General features: G+C 38.4%; 1 protein-coding gene across 4 annotated transcripts in view; it reads left to right on the top strand.

The window, feature by feature from the left end:
* Positions 1–25,371, top strand: part of ITGB1 (integrin subunit beta 1) — a 41,728-nt gene extending 16,357 nt beyond the window's left edge. For 3 of the 4 annotated variants that reach the window (XM_042888302.1, XM_042888301.1, XM_042888299.1), the window contains exons 2-17: positions 1,744–1,813; positions 2,049–2,134; positions 3,519–3,741; positions 5,667–5,837; positions 6,104–6,342; positions 7,235–7,390; positions 8,512–8,607; positions 9,461–9,550; positions 10,318–10,458; positions 10,576–10,778; positions 12,561–12,799; positions 14,186–14,408; positions 15,656–15,888; positions 17,429–17,595; positions 18,302–18,382; positions 24,167–25,371. In XM_042888302.1, coding sequence (XP_042744236.1) covers positions 1,744–1,813; positions 2,049–2,134; positions 3,519–3,741; positions 5,667–5,837; positions 6,104–6,342; positions 7,235–7,390; positions 8,512–8,607; positions 9,461–9,550; positions 10,318–10,458; positions 10,576–10,778; positions 12,561–12,799; positions 14,186–14,408; positions 15,656–15,888; positions 17,429–17,595; positions 18,302–18,376 — 2,412 coding nt within the window. In that variant the 3' untranslated portion in view covers positions 18,377–18,382; positions 24,167–25,371. The remainder of the gene's footprint in view (positions 1–1,743; positions 1,814–2,048; positions 2,135–3,518; positions 3,742–5,666; positions 5,838–6,103; positions 6,343–7,234; positions 7,391–8,511; positions 8,608–9,460; positions 9,551–10,317; positions 10,459–10,575; positions 10,779–12,560; positions 12,800–14,185; positions 14,409–15,655; positions 15,889–17,428; positions 17,596–18,301; positions 18,383–24,166) is intronic. The other variant, XM_042888300.1, reaches the window with a different exon arrangement.
* Positions 25,372–25,846: the final 475 nt, after the last annotated feature.

Here is a 25,846-nt window from a genome sequence, read left to right as displayed (position 1 = left end):
TCCAGGTTTGCAGTTGCACATGTTTGATTTAGAAAGAGATTGCCTACAGAGTCCATTTCATAAAGAGTATTCCTGACTTACAAGTTTGCAAGCGAAGGAATGCTCAAAAGTTATGCCACATATAATTCACAGGTCGTTTTTTCTGTTCCATTTTGTTATTTGACTTTTTTCTTTTTTTTCTTCTAACCAAAAAATTTTGATGCGCATCTGCACGATATCCAGCAAAGTTATTTCACGCTGTGTTTCTCTCAGTGTCCAAACTTCCCTGACTCTCTGGCTGCAGGATCTGCCGAAGACACAAGTGGGCCAAAGTGATATGTCAGAAAAAATATGAAACATGTAATATTACTGTTGGATAAATTTTGTTAACACAGGGTTGGCTTCTGTTTGAAACCTTCTCCACCAGGTTTTAGAGCAGCTGTCCTAAGTTATGGGTCTGTGTGTGCAGAGTAACAATTATGAACGGCCCTAAATCAGTGTGCAAAAACCAAAACTCAACTGCTGTGCTAATTTAAGCATCGTTCTCTTTGCTGCTAATTCATATGAATAATGGTATGTCTTCCAGAAAATGGCAGGTTCATTTTAAAGGACTGCCAAGTTTCCTTTCCCTTGGCTAAATTACAAGATAGCTTTTAGAACAAAAACTTGTTGTGAATTTTGATATTTTTAGGATGCCTGAAAGCGCCACAGTCAGCAGCAACCTCTTAGGATTGCAAAGGAAATTGGCAGCCAGGATCCAAATTCACATTATTATAATGAGCAGAAGAGAAATTAAATTTAAAATAACTTCAACTTTTCAAATGTATATGAAAGCTGTGAAGACAGACCCTGCCTACTATTGGAGTAGAAGAAAATCCAGGGGAAAAAAATGGTGCACGAAACTGATTTTTAGACCATAGTCCTGACTCTGGAATCCCGAGCTGACTCTGGTATATGAAGTCTCTGCACTAATTCCTGAACACAGCTGCTCAGTGACTGTAGGTCATACTTCATAAGCATTCAAATCTTGTTTCACAAGGCATATAGATTATACAGTTTGCATGTATTTATTGCTCTGGCAGGTTTTCATTGAGGTTTGTAGCTTTGGTAAAAGGGTAGAGTGTCTTTTCCTTAATAAGAAAGTTACCCATTAATTTTCTCTTGTCTAAAGGAAAAAAAAATAGCAGAGTGTTTATCAGTGATGCTTTAAGTAACATCCTTTGACAGGAGCTCGCTAGTTCGTAGTACAGGTGCCAGGCTGGGCTGTAACCTTTGAAGGTTCCTTGGAAAAGATTTTGAAAAGGGCCTGGAAGATTTTCTTGCCTTAAGGCAGAGACTCGAATAAGGAAGCTCTGTTTCTCTCTCGTATTTCTCCAGTATCTTTATTTGGAAGATTCTCTCTGATGACATACAGAGCATCAGTATTCTTAAATAGGATGTTAATATGTTGTCAGGTTTTGGTTTTCACCCTGAGTTTGTCCAAATTCCTCTTACCTTGATGGTTTACCTAGCAAGAGTACTTCATAAGAATGTAAGAAGCAGCTTCCTCGTTTGGTGTCTCATAAATACAGGGTTTGTCCACAAATGTGGTTGTATCAGATGAAAACACATTCATCTGTCCAATTGATGTGGACAAGGACATGTGATCAGGTATTCTGTGTACCTAATGCCCCAGGGAAGCAACACAGTTACACGTGTTCTTTGGCGCAGCTTTTTTTTGCTCACTAGTCACAGTAAATCACACAATCTGGTTTTGTATTTCAGACTAATTTAACATTGCTCACATGGGCTGGCATCCTCTGTTGCTTGATATGGAGTGGATCTGCTCAGCAAGGTAAATCACTTGACTTTACTGCTTACTGTTGCTTAAAAACTATTTAAATTTAGCGATTACTTAGGATGATTAATATGCTAGATGAGTTCCAATAGCAATATGTCACTCATGTCTCTTATTAATAACCTGTCTGTACTTAGAACTTAGTTTATGGGACTAGTATGAAGCAAACTAAAATTATATTACTGTTAGCACTTCTTTATAAATAAAGTGTCCTGTCTGTGTTGTTTCATAGGTGGAAGTGACTGCATAAAAGCCAATGCAAAGTCATGTGGGGAATGTATACAGGCAGGGCCAAACTGTGGTTGGTGTAAAAAAACAGTAAGTATTGCACAATTCCTTTCATGGTTTGTTTTCCCATTGGTTTCAAATTTAAATAAATACTTCAAATGTATAGAACTGTCTATTTTTGTCAGTTGTAGTTTCCTGTGGCTCTTCCTCGAATCCCTATTTGTACTTAGAAATTCAGTACCCTGATTTTCCCAGTGTCCAGGGTTGAGTAGATCTTTTCACAACATGTTTACTTTTCTGTTTCTAAGTGTTAAGTGTTTGAAGATTTTACAGGCCATCTCGTAGCTATTTAAAATCATTCCAGCATGCAGTCCATCTGGACATATTTAACTGTATTCTTTCAGTGACATTAGAATAAGAGGTAATTTAGGACAGACATGGATGGAGTAGAGGAAGAAAGCTGAGGTTTGCTTTTGAAAGGAAGATGTTCACATTTTTGTGTAGAGCTGGGGTTTGTGAGGATGGGTTTATTATGGTTGAGAACTGGGAAATTTTCTTGTTTCATCTGTAAGATGATGTTGTGTATTTACCCACATGCAGTGTGTGCTGACTGTCCCTCCACTCAGTTTGTAAGCTTTAGGCACTTCAAGTAAACTGACCTGACTTTAGAATTTGGCCTTAAGCAGTCAGATTTATTGGAGGCTTTCATCAGCTTCTCATCAGCATCTGACAAGCTGTAAGATACATGTATTTACATGTATGCTTTGAGGAGAGGGAGAAATGAGATTGACTGTCCTCAGTTAGAAACCATATTTATTCGTGTTTCAGATTAGAGCGTTTTTGTATGTTTGAGGGAATGGTAATTTGTGCTCAGAGCAAGGCTGGGTGTGGTTTGGTTTAGAGGTTTTTGTTGTTGTTGCCTTTTTTTTCTTTTTCTTGCTAATGGATCTTACTTTTGGATTGAGTTTCCTCCAATATAAAAAGAATTGTTGCCTGCCTTTCCCCTGCTCTGTCAGTGTATCTCCTCTGTTATATTGTGGACTACTGAGATGCTCTTATATAAGCACTAATTAGAGCCTTTCAAAAAAAAGAAGGGAGGGCAGTTGGAAAGTAGGCTGTACGAGTAAGTTCACATAACTGTCAGCTGCGTGAAGATGTGAGCTTTTCCCATCAGCTGTAACTTCCAGAGTAGCTGATCTACAAAGATTCCCTGCTTCTGCCAGTGATGACATTGGAAATACACCTATTTTCTTTCATCTTGCTGATATCTTTCACACAGTTTAGTCTACGTAGATGCAAACTCCTGGATTAAGCTACTGTCACTGATGCATTGAGTAAAATATGAACTACTGTGTTTTATTATTGCATTTTTTTGAAGTATGGAATAATGGTTTAAAAAAAAAAAAGTGTTGTGTGTGGAATATAACTGATTGCAGAGCTGTAAATGTAATGTTTATTCATCCATATTTTCTAGGACTTTCTGCAAGAAGGAGAACCAACATCTGCCCGATGTGATGACTTAGCAGCACTGAAGAGTAAAGGCTGTCCTGAGCAAGATATAGAAAATCCTAGGGGTAGCAAGCGGGTGCTTGAAGATAGAGAAGTAACAAATCGTAAGATAGGTGCTGCGGAGAAGCTGAAACCAGAGGCCATTACACAGATCCAGCCACAGAAATTAGTACTGCAACTAAGAGTCGGTAAGGACGTTTCGTTCCAGTTTTTACGTGATTTTCCTGCCACCACCACAACTGCACTTTGTGTATTGAATGTGTAGTCATTCTGTTTCAGAAATGATCACTGTTCAGGTTATATGAGTAATAGCAGAACTATTCAGGTTAACCCCAGGAGTTGAGGTACTTTGAATACTGACAGATTTTTATAAAAGATAAGGTAGTTTTTTATCTCTTGCTCCCAATAGATCTTCTGAGAAAACCGATACAGATGGTAAATATGTCCGCTTAGTTCTCTAGATGTATCAAAAAGATTAGATTCTCTTGTTTTCAGTAGTATGCAGTTGATTTTCTGCAGTGCCACTTCTTGAAATGGATGTGGAAGAGTGTGCAAAAGCCTGGAGAGGTTGTGAGAGCACATCCTATTCCTTGAATTATTCCAGTTGTCCAAAGTCTGCATGCCTGAGCTGAGTGGTTTTGCAGTGTGCAGCAACATTTTCAGTATGCTGTATAAAATAGGTTCCAGAAGCTAAAGAAGTGGACACAGAACTGAATTAATGAAAACAGAGCAGTTACGTACCATTTCAAACCTGTAAAGATTTTATTCAAATGGATAGCAGGAAACAAGTCCTGTAGTTCACACAGTGCTTGAACACAGTGGAGACTGTTCTTAAGGAGAGTTCCTAGGTGCTGTAAAGATGTCCAGAAAATACCTTGCATTTACCTGGAAGAAGAGCCTATGCATGGAGCTAGCTGCTTGTAGGGGGCTGCTGTAATAAATGCAAGGTGATCTGAGGCAGCTTAGCATAATGAGAAGGAAAGAAAAGGAAGGAGCAGAAGTCCTCTTGCAGTTTTGGTGTTTAGTTCTAATTATCCTTTCAGCTTCAAGAGGCTAAATTATCATCACCCTGTTGACACAGTGTTCAGCAGACACATGAGGGACCTGGGCAACCAAAACCTTATGACCCAAAAGCTCAGTGCTCCGTTTACAGGCAATTCCCTTGGTCACAAGTTCTCTGATTAGAGACTGTGCACACCCAGGGGATGTTTTCTGTGCTTTTGAGCAGTAGCTAAGGACTCTAAATTTTTTGTTTTGTTCTGCTTGTTTGTTTGTTTGTTTTTTAACAAAACATGCTGCATAGCTGCCAGATCCATGTGTTCATCTCCTTTACCCATCTTATTTTCCTAATATTAACCAAATATTTGCTAACCATTGAGCAGACTTAATCAGCAGCAGAATCCCTATTTAGTGACGAAGGGATGGGGTGGAAAAAAGACTTCTAATTCCATTCCTTATTTCATATACAATAGGCAAGAGAATTCTTTTCCATTTAACTTGAGGGCAATTCTGTGCTGTCTTCCAACACCAGAGCGGGACATGTGCTACTGTTGGCAAAGCTCGGGGCCTGGGCTTCCAGTTGCAACAGACAGTAACAAATTGTCTCACTGCTATTTCTATGTTCTCAGTCTATACTTGATGCGGAGTACCTTTAAATATTCTACCCAGAACTGTTGTGTTATAAACCTATTTTAACACTGTTATTCCTAAACTTAGAATTCCTGCAGTCATCTTGGATGCAAATAAATCTATGGAAATATGGAAAATTTGTGTTACTAGATCTTACAGGAACCCTGTTAAAATTATTGCGAGCATCAAGATTTAAAATTGCAGGAAGTAAGGGAAGCTCAATTTTTGTCAGGCTAGTATCTTCTGTGGGGAGATAAAATGACTTAGATGTGTGGTGTTGGGCATCTGAAAGAAATGCTCTGAATTTTTTTCACTATAATTTCATGTTAATCATTTCAATTAACAGAAGAAAAAGTTCACCATTAATTAGTTCAAAACCTCCATCAATATCTGTAAGACTTGACTTTAAGAGGCATTTTTCCTGCCAGTGTGCTATTTGTGGAATTTGTAATGGCTTCTGTTTGTTGTTTAATCTGCGAAACAGGGGAACCACAAACATTTTCATTGAAGTTTAAGAGAGCTGAAGATTACCCTATTGACCTTTATTATCTCATGGACCTCTCCTATTCTATGAAAGACGATTTAGAGAATGTGAAAAGCCTTGGAACAGCTCTAATGCGTGAGATGGAAAAAATAACCTCAGATTTTCGAATTGGTAAGAAAGATTTGTTAATAAAATGTTTCCTTCCTGACATTCTTCACACAATTACGTATGGAGAGGGACTTTTTTTAAAACTAGCAGTATTGTGACTGAATAGAATCTGTTGAGAAATATGGAAACACGTGGTGGAGAAAGTAGAATGTAAACAAGTATGAGAAGCATTTCTAGTGTCAGATCATCTATAACAAGTTTGCATTCTGTAAATAAGAGAGCTACATTCTTCAGCTCACAGAGTTTTTCTCTTTTTTTTTTTTTCTTAGGATTTGGCTCTTTTGTGGAGAAAACTGTGATGCCATATATAAGTACAACACCAGCCAAACTCAGAAATCCTTGTACAGGTGACCAGAACTGTACAAGTCCATTTAGCTATAAAAATGTGCTCAGTCTTACTAGTGAAGGAAATAAGTTCAATGAGCTTGTAGGTAAACAGCACATTTCTGGGAATCTGGATTCTCCTGAAGGTGGATTTGATGCAATAATGCAAGTTGCTGTTTGTGGGGTAAGCGTGTATTGGTTTTCTTAAAGTGAAATGTTCTAACTGTTGCTTTAGATGAAGTATAGCAATAATACAGCTTAGTGTTCATGGTGGCTGGCCTGATGTTTCAGTTTGTCCCACTTTTGCTAGCAATGTAAGGTACGCTGGGCAGGCTGCATGAATACATTGACTTGTTTTGTGTAGACATGTATAGAATGGATGAAACCAGCACATGTGAAGCACATGGTCCCAGGTTGTGTTCACAGAAGATGAATGCATTCCAAAATTGATGTTTCTAAAGGTTTCTGTAAAAGAAAGTCAAATTCTGCTCACAAGTGTATGGAGTTCTGAATTGGCAGTTATGCTCCAATTATTTCATGTTGTATGCTGCTTCTAGCTCAGGTTTCGGAGTAGCTTGATGAATTCCTACCAGCTTCTTAGACAGAAGTAGATCAAACAAGACTGTTGTATGTTTTTGGAGTTCTTATCCAGCTCACTGCTGCCTTTCATGTTTCTGATCTGACAGACAGTTCTATGTTCCTGTGCAATATGAACTCCCCAGAAGCGATACCTGAGGTTACTCTTTGTTACTGCACTGTTACACTGTTGAGCAGTGTAAGGTGTCAGCGCTTCCTGAAGCAATCCGGAGTCTTGTTTTAAAAGAGCAGATAGAATGTTCGTTACCTTTGGTGAAAATCCTGCAGCAAATGCTTTAGAGCACACAATTAAACATGAGCACATTTGAGTGAATTATATAATTTTCAGGATGATCCCTTCATCGTGTGGCTTCTCCTAAGTTTATCATGCACTTTCTATTTTTATTATGCACTTAACTCTTCAACATTGGTCCATATTGCTAAAAAAAAAAAATAAAGTGGTACAAAATACCTGAACTGGTTGTTGTTTTTTTCCTAAGGACCAGATTGGATGGAGAAATGTTACAAGGCTATTGGTGTTCTCCACGGATGCTGGATTTCACTTTGCAGGGGATGGTAAACTTGGTGGAATTGTTTTACCAAATGATGGGAAATGTCACCTGGAAAATAATATGTACACAATGAGCCACTATTATGTAAGTCTTTACTTTGTCTTTAGGGAAATTAATATTCTTTGTGCTTAACTCAAAAAAAAAAAATCAATTCAGCCAAGTGACATGTTTTCTGAACACTACATCTTACGGAATTTACTTTTGCCTCTCTATTAAATCAAATGATTTCTGCGTGAGAAAAGCAAAACTGCAAGAGTTAATGTTGTAGTTGGAAAACTTCAGGAAATGTCAACTTTCATTTGTGGTGCTTAATAACTCTGCTCGTCCACTGGCAAACTCTGGTGCTGGCTCTATCCTGCTATCTCATACTTCCACTATTATTTGTGCTCAGAAGTATTTCTACTTCTGCCCGGTTTTACATAGCATCATACTTGGCTTCATTTACTTTGGGACCCAAATGATAGATTCACCTGTCTCTGTTCATGAGGGCTGGCTTCTTATTTCATTTCATTTCATTTCATTTTTAAGTCTGTTAGGCATTTTGAGTCATTTGAGCATGAGCTCTCACTGATTGAGTATGCTGCTCATAATTCTGCATTAATTGCTAATTGAGATTCTGTAGAATCCTAAGACTACTTGAAATCTTACAATACCAAATTTATGGTAAGTATGTTAGCAGCATGGCTGCTTTGGTTTATTGAGAGGTGAAGTAGGGGAAAGGTTAAAAGTAAAACATTTACTGAATAGGGTAAACACAGTAAGCTTTACCAAGTTTGCACGTTCATATGTTCCTAAATTTAAGATGGTGTTTCTCCAGTGACAACTTACATTTCTTCTGGAACAGTACCAGAAGTGGTTTTAATGGTATTAAGTCAGATACCTTTTCACAAATGTGTGGAAAAATATTGAAGGTAACTGTGAGAATGTTGAAATTAGGAATTGGAGGATTTCAGTGTCAGGGTGTGTGGCAGCATTTCTGTTGTCCCTTCCAAAACCGGCTCTCTTCCTGGGGCATACGTGGAATCTTTTGGATGGATATTGGTTTGCAGGGGTGGCTTTGATTTGGAGCTATAAGATAAGCTGGCTAGTTGAAAGTCTTATGAATGCTTCTGAAATTCTTTTGTATTTACAACATCAAAATATTAACAGTTATTTTCTCTTGAGCATCGTAACTTTGATTTGCTTTATTTGTTTAATTTAAACAGGATTATCCCTCTATTGCTCATCTGGTACAGAAGCTTAGTGAGAACAATATTCAGACAATTTTTGCTGTTACTGAAGAGTTTCAGGCAGTTTATAAGGTAAGGATATATAATGCATTTTCAGGTCTCTGAACTTCTTTCCCCTGTACAGACTGACAGCTAAGAGGCTGACTTAGATCTGGACTGAATTTATTAGAGCTGCTTGATATGAAATTAGAACAAGAAGAGATGGAAGTGATCACAGAGCCAGTATTTGGCTATTCATGCTTTTATTGTTAAGCTTTTCCCCTTTTCCCCACTTGTTCAAAGTGATGCTGCGTGTGTGCGTAATTTCCAAGGAGAAAATGGATCTTGTACTTAAGAAAAGAATCCTCCTTGACTTTCTTAATAAGTAAAAGGGGGTGGAGAACATATTTGTAATGCTACCTTTTCTGAATGGTTTTACAGCAAAATAGCTTAGGAAAGCATAGCCACTTATGAAGGAACACATTTTGTTCTTTTGATCTGTTTATATTCCTCATGGTTAAAATTAACTGAACTGCTGCATACAATTATGAAATAGAAAATAATTGTGTGAAGGAGATGCATTTTTTTTCCTCCTTTCAAATTTTAATGGTTTTTTTTCTTCTGGAAATTGTAAATTGTTTGCCTACCTCTACAAGTCTTGTGCTTCTTTTTTAAAATCATGGAGATTGGTGGCTAATTTTTGCAAGAAAATATCTTTATTTTATTCTGTTACAGTAACATGAATGCCTTTATTGCCAAAGTGCAGAAGAGAAAGGTGAATATTTGTTTATTCCAGCGGTTCTTGGTATAATCTCAAAAAGCTGGCAACACTTCAGCCTTATTTTTTGAATAATGCACTATCACCACACACACATCTACAGTGCAATTTATACTTAGATTGTTAGCAAGGCTGTAATTTTCCTTTTACTTTCGTAAATATTTACAGGAACTGAAAAACCTGATACCAAAATCAGCAGTGGGAACATTGTCTTCCAATTCCAGCAATGTCATTCAGTTGATCATTGATGCATACAATGTAAGTTCAAATCTTGTTTGCATGGTATTTGTTTTCCTTGCTTCTAAGTTATGAATTTTTCCAAGGTGGATTTTAAATTTCTCTACAAAATAGGAGGTTAGTATTGTGAAGGATAAATATAACACAAACCTGTTTCTTTAGAGCCTTCAGGTATTTACCTGTCTTTCTTCCGTTTAGAAAAGCAGAGGCCCCCTTTGCACTCTCTTGACTCTAAGAAAAATGTTTTCATCAACATCAGTGGCTCCTACATTTGGACCCAGAATATTTTCCTCATAGCTGTGCTGTACCAAGAGGCACCATTTCCCCCTTTGGAGCACGCAGCACAAAGAAATGTCTCCCAGTGCCCACGTGTAGCAGGGCTGAGGTGTGATAAGGGGTTACCTGGCATGGCCATGAGCAGCTGTGAGCTGAGATTTCTGGGCACCCCAGCACTGCCCAGCCCCAAGAGTGTCCCTCTGCTGGGCACAGGCAGACTCCACAGCATTTCCTGAGAGGGGTAGCATCATGCTTGGATTCTGTTCTGTTCAGAGCCAGAGACAGCTCATGTTCCCCCATGAGAGCCACTGGACACAACACACATCAGAACTGGGATCGAGTCCCCAGAGCCTCTTCTGCTCATTTTCCTGCACATCCTGCACTTCCAAGTGTACGGATGGCTCTGCATCAGTACGAGGGTCAGAGAGCTACCTTGTGCGCACTGTCCTGGATTTTTCCATCAAAGTGCTTTTGCAACTCCATTCTAAGTTAGCTAATAACTACTGGTTTAGTCCCTTTCTTCAGAGGTGATCCTGGAAAACAGTAAGCTACCAAAAGGAGTGACAATCAGTTACAAATCATACTGCAAGAATGGAGTGAACGACACACAGGAAGATGGAAGAAAATGTTCCAATATTTCGATAGGAGATGAGGTAATCAACAATGCACGTCCTACTCTCAAATTTCACTTAAAATCTCTAGTGCTTAGTGTTTTCTTTACTTAGTACAAAGTTCCTTTTAATAATGTGAGACTTTATTTTTGTTTGCAGGTTAGGTTTGAGATTAATGTAACAGCAAATGAATGTCCAAAGAAAGGACAAAATGAAACAATTAAAATTAAACCACTGGGATTCACTGAAGAAGTGGAAATCAATCTCCAGTTCATCTGTGATTGTCTGTGTCAAAGCGAAGGAGAACCGAATAGCCCTGCCTGCCACGACGGAAATGGGACGTTTGAATGTGGAGCATGCAGGTAGATAAACAGACAGCTTGTTCATCTTTGCAAGAGGGAAATATGAGCTATAGCTTTGTTTGCTTAATTGAAGTTGATTTGAGTTTAATAGTTCTTTAGTGAAAGAACAAGAATTATAGTTACAGTCCTCTTTCCTGTAGGGCATTTTGATGTACCTCATGTCTGCAAATAATCTGTGCTAGAAGTCATTAGATTGATACTGTTGTACAAGTCAGAATTAGAATTTGGCCTTGATTTAATCCTTTAAAGGATATAGGCCTTAAGGCTTTATTTTATTTCCCACATTTAATTTTAAAGTCTGTGTTTATGGCAGAGAAAATTAATGATTACTTTGTGATATTTTTGCAAATATTGATACTGATTTAATTTTATCTTTCTAATGTAAAGTCTGCTGATTTCAAGAGATTTAGAGGCTTTCTAGTTTGTGATAGGAGCTCCTACCCAGATTGGCACCAGTTGCTTCAAAGAAGGGAAAAGTAAAGAGAGCTGCCTTTTATTTTGGATGACTTTTCCCCTCCTTGCTCCCTTTTCCTTGCTTTGTTTATAACTTCTGGGGGCCTTATTACAATATTTCTTCCAATTGCGTTGTAAATGTCTGGGTATAGATCTAATCGTTTGTATAATTATGCTTTTGGAACTTCTGTTTTTTCCCATTGTACTGGATTTTCTGCAGTTAAATGCCAGCAGGAGAGTAGTTGGATATCAGCTTGGTAAGTCAGGGTTTAAGCCATTTTTTCCCAAGAAACCAACAGCAAAAATGAAAAGCATTTCTTGTTGGAAACCCTTGAGACATGAATGGTAAAGGTTGAATGCAATTAAGTACTTCCCTAGGAAAATAGGATCCAGGACTTCAGGGAGCTGTACTAGGTGGTTCCTGCTCAATAGACTGCATCTATAAATAAATAAAAATATAAAAATGTTATAAATCTTGTTCTTAAAACTTTATGACTATTTATTAAAAATAATGAAAAAACTATTGACTTCTAGCTTATGGGATTTTGAGTATAGGACAGTCTTCCTGGTGAGGCTGATGACAGTAGCTAATTGAGTGCTTGAAAGACTGAGTTATGAGTAACTCCTTAATATTAAGTAAGCTGAGGAATAAGCTACTTCAGGCCATATGCAATAGATAAAGTGCTTAATTTTGCAGTTATTTTTTAAGTTCTCTTTAAATAATGGAAGCAGCTTTTCCCATCCTTGTCTGTAAACAGAGTTACTAAACTTAGTATCACTGTTACTAGAGTCCCTGCGGTTTGTTGCAAGGGTAAAAACCTCCAGGTAAGAACAGCATTTTTCTCTGGCAACAGCTGCAATTTTGTGATGAAAGCATTATTTCTGATTGTCTTTTTGACAATAGCTTGTTTGAGTTTGTCAATAGCTGAACAAGAATAACCTCCATTTGTTCATCAGTGTTTTAGCCTCGACAGTGAGAATGCTGAATCCCAAAGGTCCCAGTTGAATTTGCTGGTGCTCAGCAGCTCTGAAGATCAGTTACTCCCCTGCCTAATTGCTGTTCTTGGGAGATTTCTTTCAGTGAAGTTTGACAGCAGCTACATCGAGCAGTTATTGTCACTTAAAAGTAGCTGCTGTTCTGTCACACCAGAGAGGAATTAATAGTGGTTATGTAGCAATCTAGCTAGGGGTAGTGACACTTTTTCTTACCTGGAAAAAGTTATCAATGTAAGATCATTTTCATCCAGCTAAATCCAGCAGCTTCAAGAGCTGTTTCATTTGCCCGGAGAGGTGGATTTTCACATTTTCAGTCATGTTCTTACTTTGCAGATGTAACGAAGGACGTATCGGAAGACTTTGTGAATGTAGTACAGATGAAGTAAATAGTGAGGATATGGATGCTTACTGCAGAAGGGAGAACAGTACAGAAATATGCAGCAACAATGGAGAGTGTATTTGTGGACAGTGTGTATGCAAGAAAAGAGAAAACACCAATGAAGTGTATTCTGGCAAATATTGTGAATGTGATAACTTCAACTGTGATCGATCAAATGGCTTGATTTGTGGAGGTGAGAAACTACTTCAGACTTCTCTGTAAGAAAACTGGCCAATAGTTTACAAATCTGTCAACTGTAGCCTGTAAAGTAGTTGTACTTAGCTTAAAAATACATAGCTATGTGATAACAGAGGCAACATGCAGAGTTTCAGTGGTTGAAAATACTCATCTATTAATAAAACAACTCTTTGCAGTCATGAGCACAGAGTGTGTTTATGCACATTTCATCTTCCTTGAATCACAGCTCCAAGAAGGATGTGAAGTGAATTTGGCTTCTGCTGTTTATTACAGAATTATGCTCAGATATTATAGTAAAGAATGCTAAGACAACTGTCTTAATGTTATGAAGTTATATTGGCTCAGTGTAACCACTGCAGCAATAAAAAGAGATAATGACCTCACTTACAGCTTAGTGTTTGAATTGGTGCTTGACAAGATACCAGGGAGATGCTATCTTGAGACTATTCTAGAGGTGAGTGAAGCTTAGAATGTGCAAGACCCAGGGAGATGTCTTCAGTGCTTGAAACAAGATTCTAAATGGCAGTTGATTCTGGGATCAAAAGAAATTTAGAAAATCCTTTAGCACCTACGGTTTAATTTAATGTTGATGCACATATTTTCGCCCTTTAACTTCCTTAGGCTCCTTTGTATGTGGAAGTGTTCAATGGGTATATAACTACTGCTTCAGTTTTGACTGTGATCCAGAAATAAAACAGAGAAGCCACTAAGAGTTAACTGAATTAAGAGAATACCTAGTCTGCCTGGTTCTTTCAGAATATGCCTGTTGCTCATCAGCTGTCCAAAGGATAGGAGCAATGGTGGTGTTGTCCTAAGATACGTGGTGACAGATGAGCACTGAGCTAAACACTTGATTTTCCATGGAGATGGAGAGATGCAGTCCTAGGTCTTTCCATCCAAAATGCCCCATTGGGGATGCAAGTTGCAGCAGATGAATGAGGTTTTAGGGAGCCAAAAGTCCTTCTTTTTTCTGTGATACAAGTCCAAGATCTTTTTAGATCTTACTTTATAGATTTATGTAAAGATAGGTTCAGAGACAGTAGTGATCAGTGCATCTACGAAATTTTCAGCCGAAGCAATACTGTGTTGCTCTCTGCCCATGAGTTACTGCCATGACCAGCTGTCCCAAATCTTGTTATTTCATTTATGAAAGGAAATCCAAATGTAAGAAATTGGGGAAAGGAGAGAAACCTCTGTAAGTAGAGTTTCTTTTAAGGAATTAAATCTGTAGCTCTTTTGCTTCATTACTGTCTTCATTTTTTGCTCACTGGGGTTCTCTTTTCCCTGTGTCTATCCTAAAGTGGCAAACATTTGTTTCTTACTGTCATAAATGTGTTTAACGTTAGACTTGATTACACTGAAATATCTTTTCAATGCACAGGAAATGGTATCTGCAAATGCAGAGTGTGCGAGTGTTTCCCCAACTTCACTGGCAGTGCTTGTGATTGTTCTTTGGATACCACTCCCTGCCTGGCAGCGAACAAACAGATTTGCAATGGAAGGGGAACCTGTGAATGTGGTACTTGCAATTGTACAGATCCCAAATTCCAAGGCCCCACATGTGAGATGTGTCAGACGTGCGTTGGTGTCTGTGCAGAGCACAAGTAAGTAACTAGAAAGGCAAATCCCGGCTTATGTTTGTTTGGCTCTGTGATACATACTTATGCTGAATTTGAAAATGAGGCTCTTGATGCTGTGCTGTGTCCTGTCCTGAAATGTAGGAATATCATGTAATCCCTTTAGATAATGGAAGTTGTTGGATGAGGATCAAGAAATACAACACAAACAGTATTTTGATTGCTCCCAAGTAGACTATTTATCTCTTAAATTCTTTCCCTGCTGTTTTTTTGTTACGTACTGGAATGTGTGTGTTGTTCAGTCGGTTTTATCCATTCAGATTGATTTGATTGACTTGGACAGGTTACAGCTTTATGTATGATTACCAACAGCCAACATTCTGTAGAGCTGAAGAAAGTGTAGGCCTAAAGCAGCAGGCTGTGAAGTCCCATCATCTTGGCCTTTTGAAATTCACATAGCAAAAAATAAGCAGAAGTATGCTGCTGTTTCCAGAGGAGTTAAAATTTCAGCTAAGCACTTTTTAAAGACTTGTTCAATTTTAAGATGTTTAAAAAAAAAAACTTACTGAAAGAACGCCATCGTGTGTTATTATTTAATAGATATTAATTATTCTTGACAGGTAAAAACTAAACCTTGATGTGTGAGGGCCAATGAAATTTGCATCCCTGTCTTAGGAAATCCAGGTTTTTGGAAGTGAAGGATTTTCTGCGTACAAACTGTTGAAATAAATTTATGATTGGTGGCTGTGCTGATTCCTGGCATTAAGGATTCTCTCAGCTGCTGTAAAATTCCTGAGCAGTCTGCTTTTTTTCGGTGATGTATTCAGAGTGATAACTTATCATAAAATTATTCAGCCAGTTTGTCCTTCTTAGCCCAGTACCTCAGATAGTGTTTTATTGTAAACCTTCTGTTCCTACCCTTGTCTGAGGGTATTCATTTTCCTGGTGGAAACGTTGAAAAAGTTGTAGATATCATTCCTTTTAGACATTTAGTTCCTAGCGTTGGTTGGTTGTTTTTTTCCCCTCCCTGTCCTTGAAGCTTATGAGTCATTTAGTTAAACCAGGAATTTGGTAAAGCAGGTCTTTGTTAATCTAAAGGTACATCAGTGTTCTGACTGGTAAAGACTCATCCTTTTCTCTTTTTTTTTTTTTGCTCTTATGTCCACGTTGGTTTTTTTTTTTCCTCTTTCTCCTTTACATTTCTTTACATTAAATGCTAAAAAGTTTCTGTGAACATATGAGCAAGCATTGTTTCTGATCGTGTATTTCCACAGGGATTGTGTTCAGTGCAGAGCTTTCGATAAGGGAGAAAAAAAGGAAACATGTTCTCAGGAATGCATGCATTTTAACATGACACGGGTAGAAAGTCGAGACAAATTGCCGCAGCCCGGCCAGCCCGATCCACTGTCTCACTGCAAAGAAAAGGACGTCGATGACTGCTGGTTCTACTTCACGTACTCCGTCAATTCAAATGGTGAAGCCAGTGTCCACGTGGTAGAGACACCAGGTATGAAACCTGATGTTGCCTTCTCTTCCTTCGCCTTAATTCTCACCGATGTTGTATACTGTAAAGTAGCTCTGGTTGTTCTGCCTGAGTTGCATTCACAAACAGTATCTGTTAGTTGCGTGAGAGCTGCAGATATTCAGAACTGAAGTGGCATTTTAAAAATCTAAGTCTCTCTAGACCTGTTTTTTCTAAGCTTTGGGCTGACAGAAACAAGTTTGGTTTTTTGTTTGTCTGTTTTTTAAATCAGTCAGAGATGTAAGTTTGTTTTTCGTGCATTTTGTGTTTCTGTTCGGTGACTTTGGGCTTGTATTAACTGTCCTGCAGCAACTTGTAGGTATCTGAATTTTGCTTTCTGTTTTTTGGCTTCTGTTTTCTTTCTGAGTAAAATAGTACTTCCAATTAAGAATGTTTTAAATTCTTTAGAAATGTTTTCTAAAGTATTGAAAGGAAGATCTTAAGCCCCATATTCTCTTAGGACAAGTCAACACCCACCCAGTATGTATGGAAACTGGCCTTTTCTTCCCATATAAATTTATGTTGCCCTTAGATAAGAGTGGAACCAAGGCTTCTGAAGAATTTGTATTCTGCAAGAGGATTTTGTATGATATGGGCACTAGAGGAGCAGGTTCTGCCTGGCGGAGCTGGGTTTGGTGGAGCAGATGTTCACTCCTTACTCATTCCCAAAGAATCCCTGCCCTATCTTTCCTACTTCTCACCCCTACAGCAGCATCTGCCAAGATAAGGAGTCCACAGTTTGTGGAATCACTGTTCACATGGACATAGGAGTAACAGGAGTTCTCTTTGCTTGTGATACCTTCAGTCAGTGCCTTGAACTCTACAGAAGCCCTTCATCAGTTTGTGACTATTGAGAATTGTTCTTTAACAGTGTTAATTTCGAGGTTATTTTTGCCCATTAGTTCCTGCATTTTTCAACTATGTTCTTACTCTCAAACATTCCTTTATTTTGAAGGTGTGCAGTATTTTTATCCAAAGATGTGGATTTTTTACCTTTGGCTGAGACCAATTCCCAAGATGAGAAAATATCCTGAAAACATTGTCCCATAGAAGCAAAGTGTTAATTGCTAAATACATAGAAATAAGTAATAGAGCTAATCTGAGATAAAAAAGAGGAACACTGTTCCCTTATAATGCTGTCTATAGCGGCCACTGACTGACTAACCAGACATTTGTCCCTCTGGCACCATCTTTGAGTTAGAGCTCCTGTATGTTTAAAATACAGTTACTAGTTATTTTGTCCGAGTTCTCTAAATGAATAGCTTGAGAGGTTACCAGTCTGTTGATTTCATCATCAGAATAGTGATTATTCTGTTGCTAAGATTAAACAAAAAGATAGAAGGACAAATACCTGGAACATTCCAAAGATGTGCTGTTCCAAACTTCTGTAATTTGACATGAAAGTAGTATTAGCATTCCTCAGATATTTAAAATAATGGCTTCAGTACAAAATGTACATTTTTAAAAGCATTTGAACATCATTACCACTTTGTAAAGTCATGCTTCTCTTGTTTTTGTACCCTAGAATGCCCCAGTGGCCCTGACATCATACCCATTGTAGCTGGCGTGGTTGCTGGAATTGTTCTTATTGGACTTGCATTGTTATTGATTTGGAAACTACTAATGATCATTCATGACAGAAGAGAATTTGCTAAATTTGAAAAGGAGAAGATGAATGCCAAGTGGGATACGGTAAGCTGGGAGGCTTTTATCTCTATAACAGCTATGGTAGTTGGTGAGGAATAGATTTCTTTTGTTCACGTGCCCTTCATGTTTCCAATTTGTTTCTCCTTAGGACAGGAATTTCTCCCAATTCCTCCTTTTTGTTTCAGATTGTTTTTTCCATAGGGCAGGAATACACAAGTATCCTTATTTTCAGCTGACTTGAAACAAGTGTAATTTGTTATTGATAAAAGTAAATAAATAAATAAAACAGACCTCTTCAAGAAGTACATCTTGACTTAGAAAAGTGAGTAGTAACTTCAGTTGGAATAAAATTCCAGAGAGAAAATGTGATGGTGACAGCATAGTTCAGCAAGAGATTTCGTTAACAGAACAGTGGTTGCTACTGGTTTGGTGAAACCTTCTCAGCGTCTTGACAACAAAAAAAAAGCCAGAAACATAAACCTTTGGTCTGTAGGCTTAGGCATGCTTTTGGGTTTCTGCTTTTGGGAAAATGCAGGCATCTGCTAGTTCCCATGTGCACTGGATGAGAAGAATTTTTTTAAAATCTCTTAGGAAACCTTTTTATTTAAGAAAATGAATTAGTTCTACATTGGGAAAAATGTTACTAACGCTTTTCTTTACATATATATAGCATGATTTTTTGGGTGGTACTTGAGAATGTTACTTTTTTTCCTGTTGAATTATTTGAAATTGACCATTTCTTTTACTTCAGCAAGAAAACCCAATATACAAGAGTCCTATTAACAATTTCAAGAACCCAAACTATGGACGTAAAGCTGGTCTCTAAGTCTCAGTTTGTATCTTCTTTCATTTTCTTCCTTTTGTTTCCTTTGCATGTCACTTGAAACTCACTGTGTGTCACAGTCAGTTTATCACAGTTTGAGTCTTGCACAGTTTATCTACTGCTGCTTTGGTTGTGGGGTTTTAAAGAATGCAATTTGAAAATCTAACTTGTTTTGACAGAAGGATTGCTTTCTTACTAATACCACCAGTACTGGCTTACAAAACTATTCTACAAGTGATTTATTTTCATGAACTACTTGTGGATAAATAAGTGGGTATATAACAGAACAGTAGATAGGATTTATGAAGCTTTCTGGATTGTGAAGAAAAACAGAAGTTCAGGGAAGAATTTATCTTCTACTCCCTCAAATCAACAGTAAGTTTGCTTGAAGCTGGTATGTTTTCAAACCTAGTTTAGATGTTCCTGAGATATCCCAGCTTGTCAATATCACTGTTTTTTGTTTTTTGTTGTTTTTTTTTTATTATTATTATTAGAATAAGTCTGGAAACATTCAGGGTAGCCTCACAGAGTGGGTTTGTAACTGCTTTGGCTTATCAACATAGAACTGTCCCATATTTGTAGTGTGAAATGCATATTCTTTGCTGCTTTGGTAACTAAATATGCACCTAGTTCATTCAGTTCCTATTTCTGTTATAACTGGTAGTATCAGCCCTTGTAGCTTAGTCAGTTTAGGGCCCTCCTTTGAAAAGAAATTCACACAAGAGCAGAACATTTCTTGTCCCCTCCGGATGTATTTTTCCTCAGTTTCTGAGTCCTATTAAACTTTGTGAGAATCCCTAATTTCTGTTTGGAACTGCTAACTTCAGTTCTCTTCATACCTGACAAGAAACAGCAGCACCCCAAACAGCAAGATGGTAAACCAGAAGTGACAGATAACCTACACACACTTTGCTCTTGCACTTTCCTGAGTGCTTTAGGCTGTCTCCTCCTTCCCTGGGACACCCAGTTGCTGGTGAAGGAGGTGAGGATGATAGTGAGGCAGTGGGCGTCAGATGAATGTTGAGGGATAAGAAATATGGAATAAAGGGAGGAGGAAGTAGAATCTGAGAAAGTAGGGAAGGCAGTGCATCCCTATAAATATCAAAGGGTTCAGGAGCCAGTGGAAGAGAAGGAGCTGTCTGTAATTTCGTTCTTTCTGCTATCTCCCTTTCTCAGCATTGCACTTAAAAGATTTTGTAAAGAGAAAATGAGGGGAGAAAATCGGAATAGAAAATATTTAAGTTCTTGCCTGTGCTCACCGTGACAACATTTCCAAATACTTTGCCTAGCATTCTGAGTTCTAGCCTCATAAATGTACTTGCCTTTTCTCTTTACAATCATTTCACTTTTCAGTGTATCCCAAATTGGTGGTAAAAAACGTTTGTTATGCTTGCCACACCAACCACGTTCACCTTCCTTCCATTTTTCCTTCTCTGCACTTTTTTGGAGAGAAAATTGAGTTGTTGCTCCTTTCTAACATTTCATGCAATCCATCTGTTTGAGTCTCCATTACCATCTTTTGTGCTGTTCACTGAGTTGTGTGTGTTCTGTTGCTTGCAGAACAAGCATGGAACAAACCGTGTGGTGTGTAACTTCCATTCTTTGGTCTCATTCTCTGCTCTGTGACTCTCCCAGGATATGATGTCCTCAGTGTTGCCATTTCTCCTCAAAATTTACTTATTGCTAAAAGCTTTCCCCTCCTTCCTTTGTTCATGGAAAGATTGAATTCTGCCTTTTTGTTTCATTCCCTTGTGAAGATGAAAAGGAATATGACAGTGTGTGGGTCTTCATGTATGATTTTATTTTTGCTCGTATTCATAGAAATAACTGAACTCTGGAGAGAGAGAGAGAGAGAGAGAGACGCATTTTCTGTTTTATCAAGCACCAGGAAAGCATTGGCGCAGTAGGTTGGCCTTAGGAAGAAAAAGGAGAAAATCCTCCTTTTCCCAATAACAGATTTTCTGAGGGTCTAAAATGGCCATTAACAGTATTTTTTAATAGTATGCTAGTGGTTTTCTTCCACCAGTCACAGCGTGATGCCCTCTGCCATCTGCATTGCCCCTCAAGCGTGGCCCTTGCTTCACCCTCTGATTCAATTGCTGTATTTACAGATTGACAGATGCCTGTCTTACATGCCTGTAAAATAATGAACAACAGCCATGTTGTAGAACATCATTATGAATTATAGTAAAACAAGTACAAATATTTATGAGAGCTGAAAATAGTAAGAACCAGCTCTTGAGCACTGTATGTGGGGAAGTTTAAGCATTCTGGGCAGCAGTTCCTTAGAGTGACTTAGGACTTCAACCATTAGTAAGGTAGGTACTCCAGGTGACTGTTGAAACAGTAAATCCATGGAGAAGAATCCTGTGTTGTAAGCTCATCTTCATTCAACACTGGGCTAAACTGTTTACCTCTGAACAGCCCAGCCTAGTTAAAAATGAGTACTGTTATAAGAATGTGGCACTTATTCTCTGCTAAAGGTACTTTTATAAATATCTCTATCTTTATTCCAACGTACTTCACCATATTTTGTATATAGTTATTGTTTGTTGGTTTTTACTGTTCCATCTTGTTGTTGCATAAGTGTGCATGATGTTTTCATTTGTAAGGGCTCATGGCAGAAGCTTTTTTCCTAATGTCGCATGCTTAAATCAATGCATTTTCTGCATTGGCATAAAGGAAATGGGTTTGCTTGAAGAGCAGTAGCATTTGTCTAAGCAAGTTTGGTGTACCATATTCTAGTCACCAGTTACAAGTGCAGAGCGCTGCTAACCTCTGAAAGTTTGCTCTGTGTCCCAGCTGTGAGAGGGCCCAGGTGGGGTGAGGGTTGTGTTAGACTAGTGGGTGTTCATTTGCTACCTCCATCTCATTTCTAATGAACAGCTCTAACTCGATCTCTCTAAGCTGGGGCTGAGATGCAGTGCCTGAGTGCAGCTGGCAAGGCCAGTGCTGTCAGTGCCTGCTTCATGGAAGTATTTGGGTACCTCTGTTCTGGTTAAAGGCAGTAGAGCCACATAAGCTGCTCAGCTGATGAAGTGTAAGGTTGAGCTGAACAGTTTTGGCTGTGCTGACTGAATCTCCATTATTTGTAATGGGACCTGAGACACTTCAGCTGACAGGAGGAGGCACCTTGTTAAGTGCCTTATCCTGCGACTAAATTTCACTGTGCATTTCCAAGAGTTCTTGCAAACACAAATGCAGGTATGCAGGAAGACAGTACAGCGTTTCACTTTCTTTGTAAAATCAGCCTTGTGCTAAAGAAAGAGCACTTATACTTCATATCATTACTTCTCTTGAAAAAGCATTAGACTTACTGCATTTTGAACTGATTCCAAATTCAAATTAGTTATAGCAACTACACCCTGCAAATTTCCAAGCATTACTGCTAAATTTTGGACTGACAACTGACTGAAGTTCTCTCTCTTTTGTAAGTAAAAAATGCAAACCTACACCTCACTGTATGTGAGCGTTGAAGGTTGAAAGCGTGGTGCAACAAATGTTATACCATGCCTTGCTCTGTAAAAGCTCTGTATGTATTTTCCAGTCTGCATATGATACAGCCTGTTAAGCTTACAGATTTTCTGTGCATTATACATTTTACTTTTTTTAGGGGAGGGGAGAAGTCTGTGTTAAAACTTATCTAGAAAACAGTCAACATAACGTTGCCAAGCATTTAAACATGATGAAAGCTCTCATCCCTCGCAGTTGGATTCTTTTCTGCCTTCCAGTTTCATCTGCATGTTACTACTGCGAAGTCTTAGCATAAAAATGTTCTGCAGGGGGCGAGCAAGAAATGTTGCCCTGGTAATTTATCTGGCTGAGAGTTAGCTGCAACACTATGTCCATGATAAATACTTTTCCTCCACCCCCTCATCTCTTTCTGAACTAGTAGAGGACAGGTTTTTAAATAACAGAGCATTGCCTGGGATCTGATGGAAAAGTCTTTGCCATTAGTGAGTTTAGCCTACACTGGACCCCTAGTTGCAGCTTCACCTCAAACCAGATGATGCTGACTCCCCTCTTGAGGAGCTAGCGAAGAATACAGATTTAAGGAAAAAGACACTGTGTAGCAGTCCAGTTTCTGGAGCTGAGAGATTAGGTTTGGTGACTCAGCCCTGGCAATACTGGATGTGCCTTTCTGTTCCTTGTGTGGAGAAAAGGCTACTTTAAGGAGAAATACTCTTTGTTGGAGAAGAACTGCGACGAAGGCAGAACCCCATCTCAATGGCCTTGCCCTAGCAGCAGCCACTGTTGCTTGGGTGCATCAGTCAGCTTGTCCTTTACTAGGTCTTGCACACAGAAGGTAACAGAATTCCCCAGGAGCGGTTATAGAAGTTTCAGCCCAAGTAGTTTTTTCCTCACCTCGTCACCTTGTGGCACATCCTGTGGTATTTGTAGTTGATGTTTCAGCTTTATAACCCTAAAAAAAAAAAACAAAAAAAAAACCCAGTCATGTCTAATCTCTATAAATCACGTACGTTTATAGGTGCTTCAAGTTCCTTACAAATGAAAAGGTCATTCAGAGCAGCATCTCATGGCATGATGCAACCCATTTTATGTATGAATATTAATCGCTTGATTTTGACACTTTACAGAACGCCTCCTCTGTGCCATTTGATCTCAAGTGCTGTGTATAAAACAATAAAAATCTACTTGAAAATCTGCATTATTAAAGCAATAAGTCTCCACCAGACACAATTTGTTCCACACCAAAAGCCAGACTATCAAAGATGAAAGAAAAAAAATGATATCCAGAAGTGGGGAACAGGGAGGGGGTAGGAGCAGGATTTCCTTTGATTGACTGTAGGAAAAAAAAATTAACCTGAAATATTTTAAATGCTATGTAATTGAATAGCGTAGAATTGAATTATGGTGTAATAAGACATCTTAGTTGAGAGGAATTTCAAAGGGAGAGATACTCCTCTACTGCTGATGAAGACCAGATATGGTTCTGGCCAGAGCTGTACTTAGGCTGACATCTGCTCTGTGCAGAACTTCCTCAGGAATTATTTGTACATGCACAGAAGAGTTTGATGATGGTAAACCACATTTATTTAGCTTGCAGCTCAGCTGTGGTAAGAGCACAGAACAGGAGATCTAGCCTGTGCTGGCAGAATTCCTGCAATAGCCTTTCCTCTAATGAGATTCATCTCTTCATTTAGAGTTTAAGCTGTTCATCCTAGGTGCACAAGGATGTGCCATAAATGGAGTAAGACTTACTAAGATAAACGCGTTTGCATCACAGCAGCCATCTTTGAGATTTAACTGTGCGTTTTGTACATACCAGGAGAGAGGAGGGAGCCTACAGGAATAGAATTACAAGTGCTGATGTTCAACACTGAATATTGAATATGCATTGTTAAGATGGTACAACCCTTTCGTCTGTGTTTCAAGAATTCGATTATAACATGAAATAAGCTATTTAATGTTAATTCTAGCAGGATGTGGTCATTGAACAGTCATAGTTTCAAATGATACTGTTGCAGTTCTGTTCTTTAAAAACCCTATTGGGCTCCAGACTTGAGCTGACTGCTCAGCCTGAGATAGGAGCGTATGAGGTTCAGCAGCTTTAAAAGAAATCTGTGACGTCAGCTGAGTAGGATCGTGCCTAACGCTTTGCTTTGTTAGCTGAGCATGCCTTTAAGTTGCTAGAGGGAAAACTAGCTTTACTTAAGCTGTTTGTGTACAAACAAAACATTGAGTAATTTCTTAAACTAATGTTCATTCTTGTTAAAAACGCTGCTTTTTTCACATCTCTGAATGTTAATGCAAATATTTTTCTTTTTCTAGGGTGAAAATCCTATTTACAAGAGTGCAGTGACAACTGTGGTCAATCCTAAATATGAGGGAAAATGAACACTGCTTGTATAACTTCACAACACTGTATGCAGCATAGCAATTTTTGTAGTCACAGTAAGATAGATTTAGGGCAAACTGCAGTGATTTTACTAATTCATTACATATAGGTTTGTTTTCCTGTTCAGGTTTTGAGAATGTACCATATGTAATTTTTTTTATGTTTATTTTTAATTTCTTTTGCAAATAAAAATCAGTGCCAGGGGTCTGGCAAAAAAACAAAAACTTGAGACTGTGTAGCCTAGTCAGCTAAGGTCACATGGTGCCTTTTTGACCTTTTCCACTCCCGTGCTGTGAATCTAGATCTTCTAGGGTGTGCTAGTGCTTTGACAAGACTGGGAGGGAACTGGTTAAAGCAATCAGCATGAGGGCTCTGCCTAGCCATTTAGCGTTACAATTTGTAGCTTTACAGAGAAATCAGGGCTTGAGTTTGCAGATTATTGAAACTCATGTAGCATGGAGCTGGTGAATTACAGGGCTTCTGCTTGCTAGACATATGATTAAGTAGATGGTAAGTTGAATGAGTTGGAAATGAGCAGTGTAAAAGGTGGAAAAAGTGTGAGCATGCTTATTTTTAATTTTGTGATTGCTTATTGTCAGGGTTAAGATGAAAGGGTTTGGAAAGAATTCTCAGAAGGAAAAACATAGCTTTAAAACACGTGCCATTACTGAGAAAGTTGCTGACTGGTAACTTGCTTCGTTTTCCTTTGTAAATTCAAGCCCTGGTTGGGCAGTATCATGAAGTGCTTTACCAAGACATCCTCAAAACACGTAAGGGCCTTACATCACACTGTGTCTTTCTTGTTAATGTTTCTTTAGTCTGGTGCTTTGTCACACTCCTAATCTTTTTAACGTATTTGGTTGCGATTCTTTGTAATATTTTTGTATCAACACAAGAGTTTTTTTTTCTTTCTGGGCAGTCTTAGCTGTAAATTTGCCTTTGCCCCGTAGCTAAGATTGCATAGTTTGTCATGTGACAAGTCACACATTTTTGCCATGTGCCATGTATATTTGCCTTTGACCATTCAAACTGCATTACAGTCATATCCTTGTTTTAAGTGCCTTTTTATTTTAACAGATGTTCACTTTTTACAGTGCTATTACTGAAGTTATTTATTAAATAAAAGTACCTTAAAATACTTGCATGTTGTCTCTTTATCTTGTAGAAGTAGATCTCATTTAGAACAAAAAGAAAAAGGAAAAAGAGAACTGTCTGATGGGCAAGAGATAATAAAAATTGTAGTAGTATAATGCATGGTATTTGGATCAAATCTGAGAAGAGGTGAGGTACAGCTGATCTTCAAGGTAAAAGGTAAGGTAAAAGAAGTTAGATGTACCAAGTGCACGAAGGCCAGGGTGCAGCACAGTGCCTATCACATGGCATGACAACTGATGTGAAGCCACAGCTTGTGTGCTAAAGGATTTCTGTAAGTTAGGGCAGTTCTACCACACTACCACTGTTTGGTTAATATTGTTTCATGACACACAGCAAATGAGAATAACGCATTGTTTTTAAGAAAAGAAAAGCTGATGAACGGGGCTCTGTTTTAAAAGTTGCTTTCAGTGTTTTCGGGCTGAGGGCAGAAGCAGCCCAGTTTCCCTGCAATGTGTGTG

Source organism: Lagopus leucura, unplaced genomic scaffold (genome assembly GCF_019238085.1).
Source record: "Lagopus leucura isolate 7727_CA_CO unplaced genomic scaffold, USGS_WTPT01 Super-Scaffold_100157, whole genome shotgun sequence".
NCBI lineage: Eukaryota > Metazoa > Chordata > Aves > Galliformes > Phasianidae > Lagopus > Lagopus leucura.
This window is presented reverse-complemented; position numbering and strand designations above follow the sequence as displayed.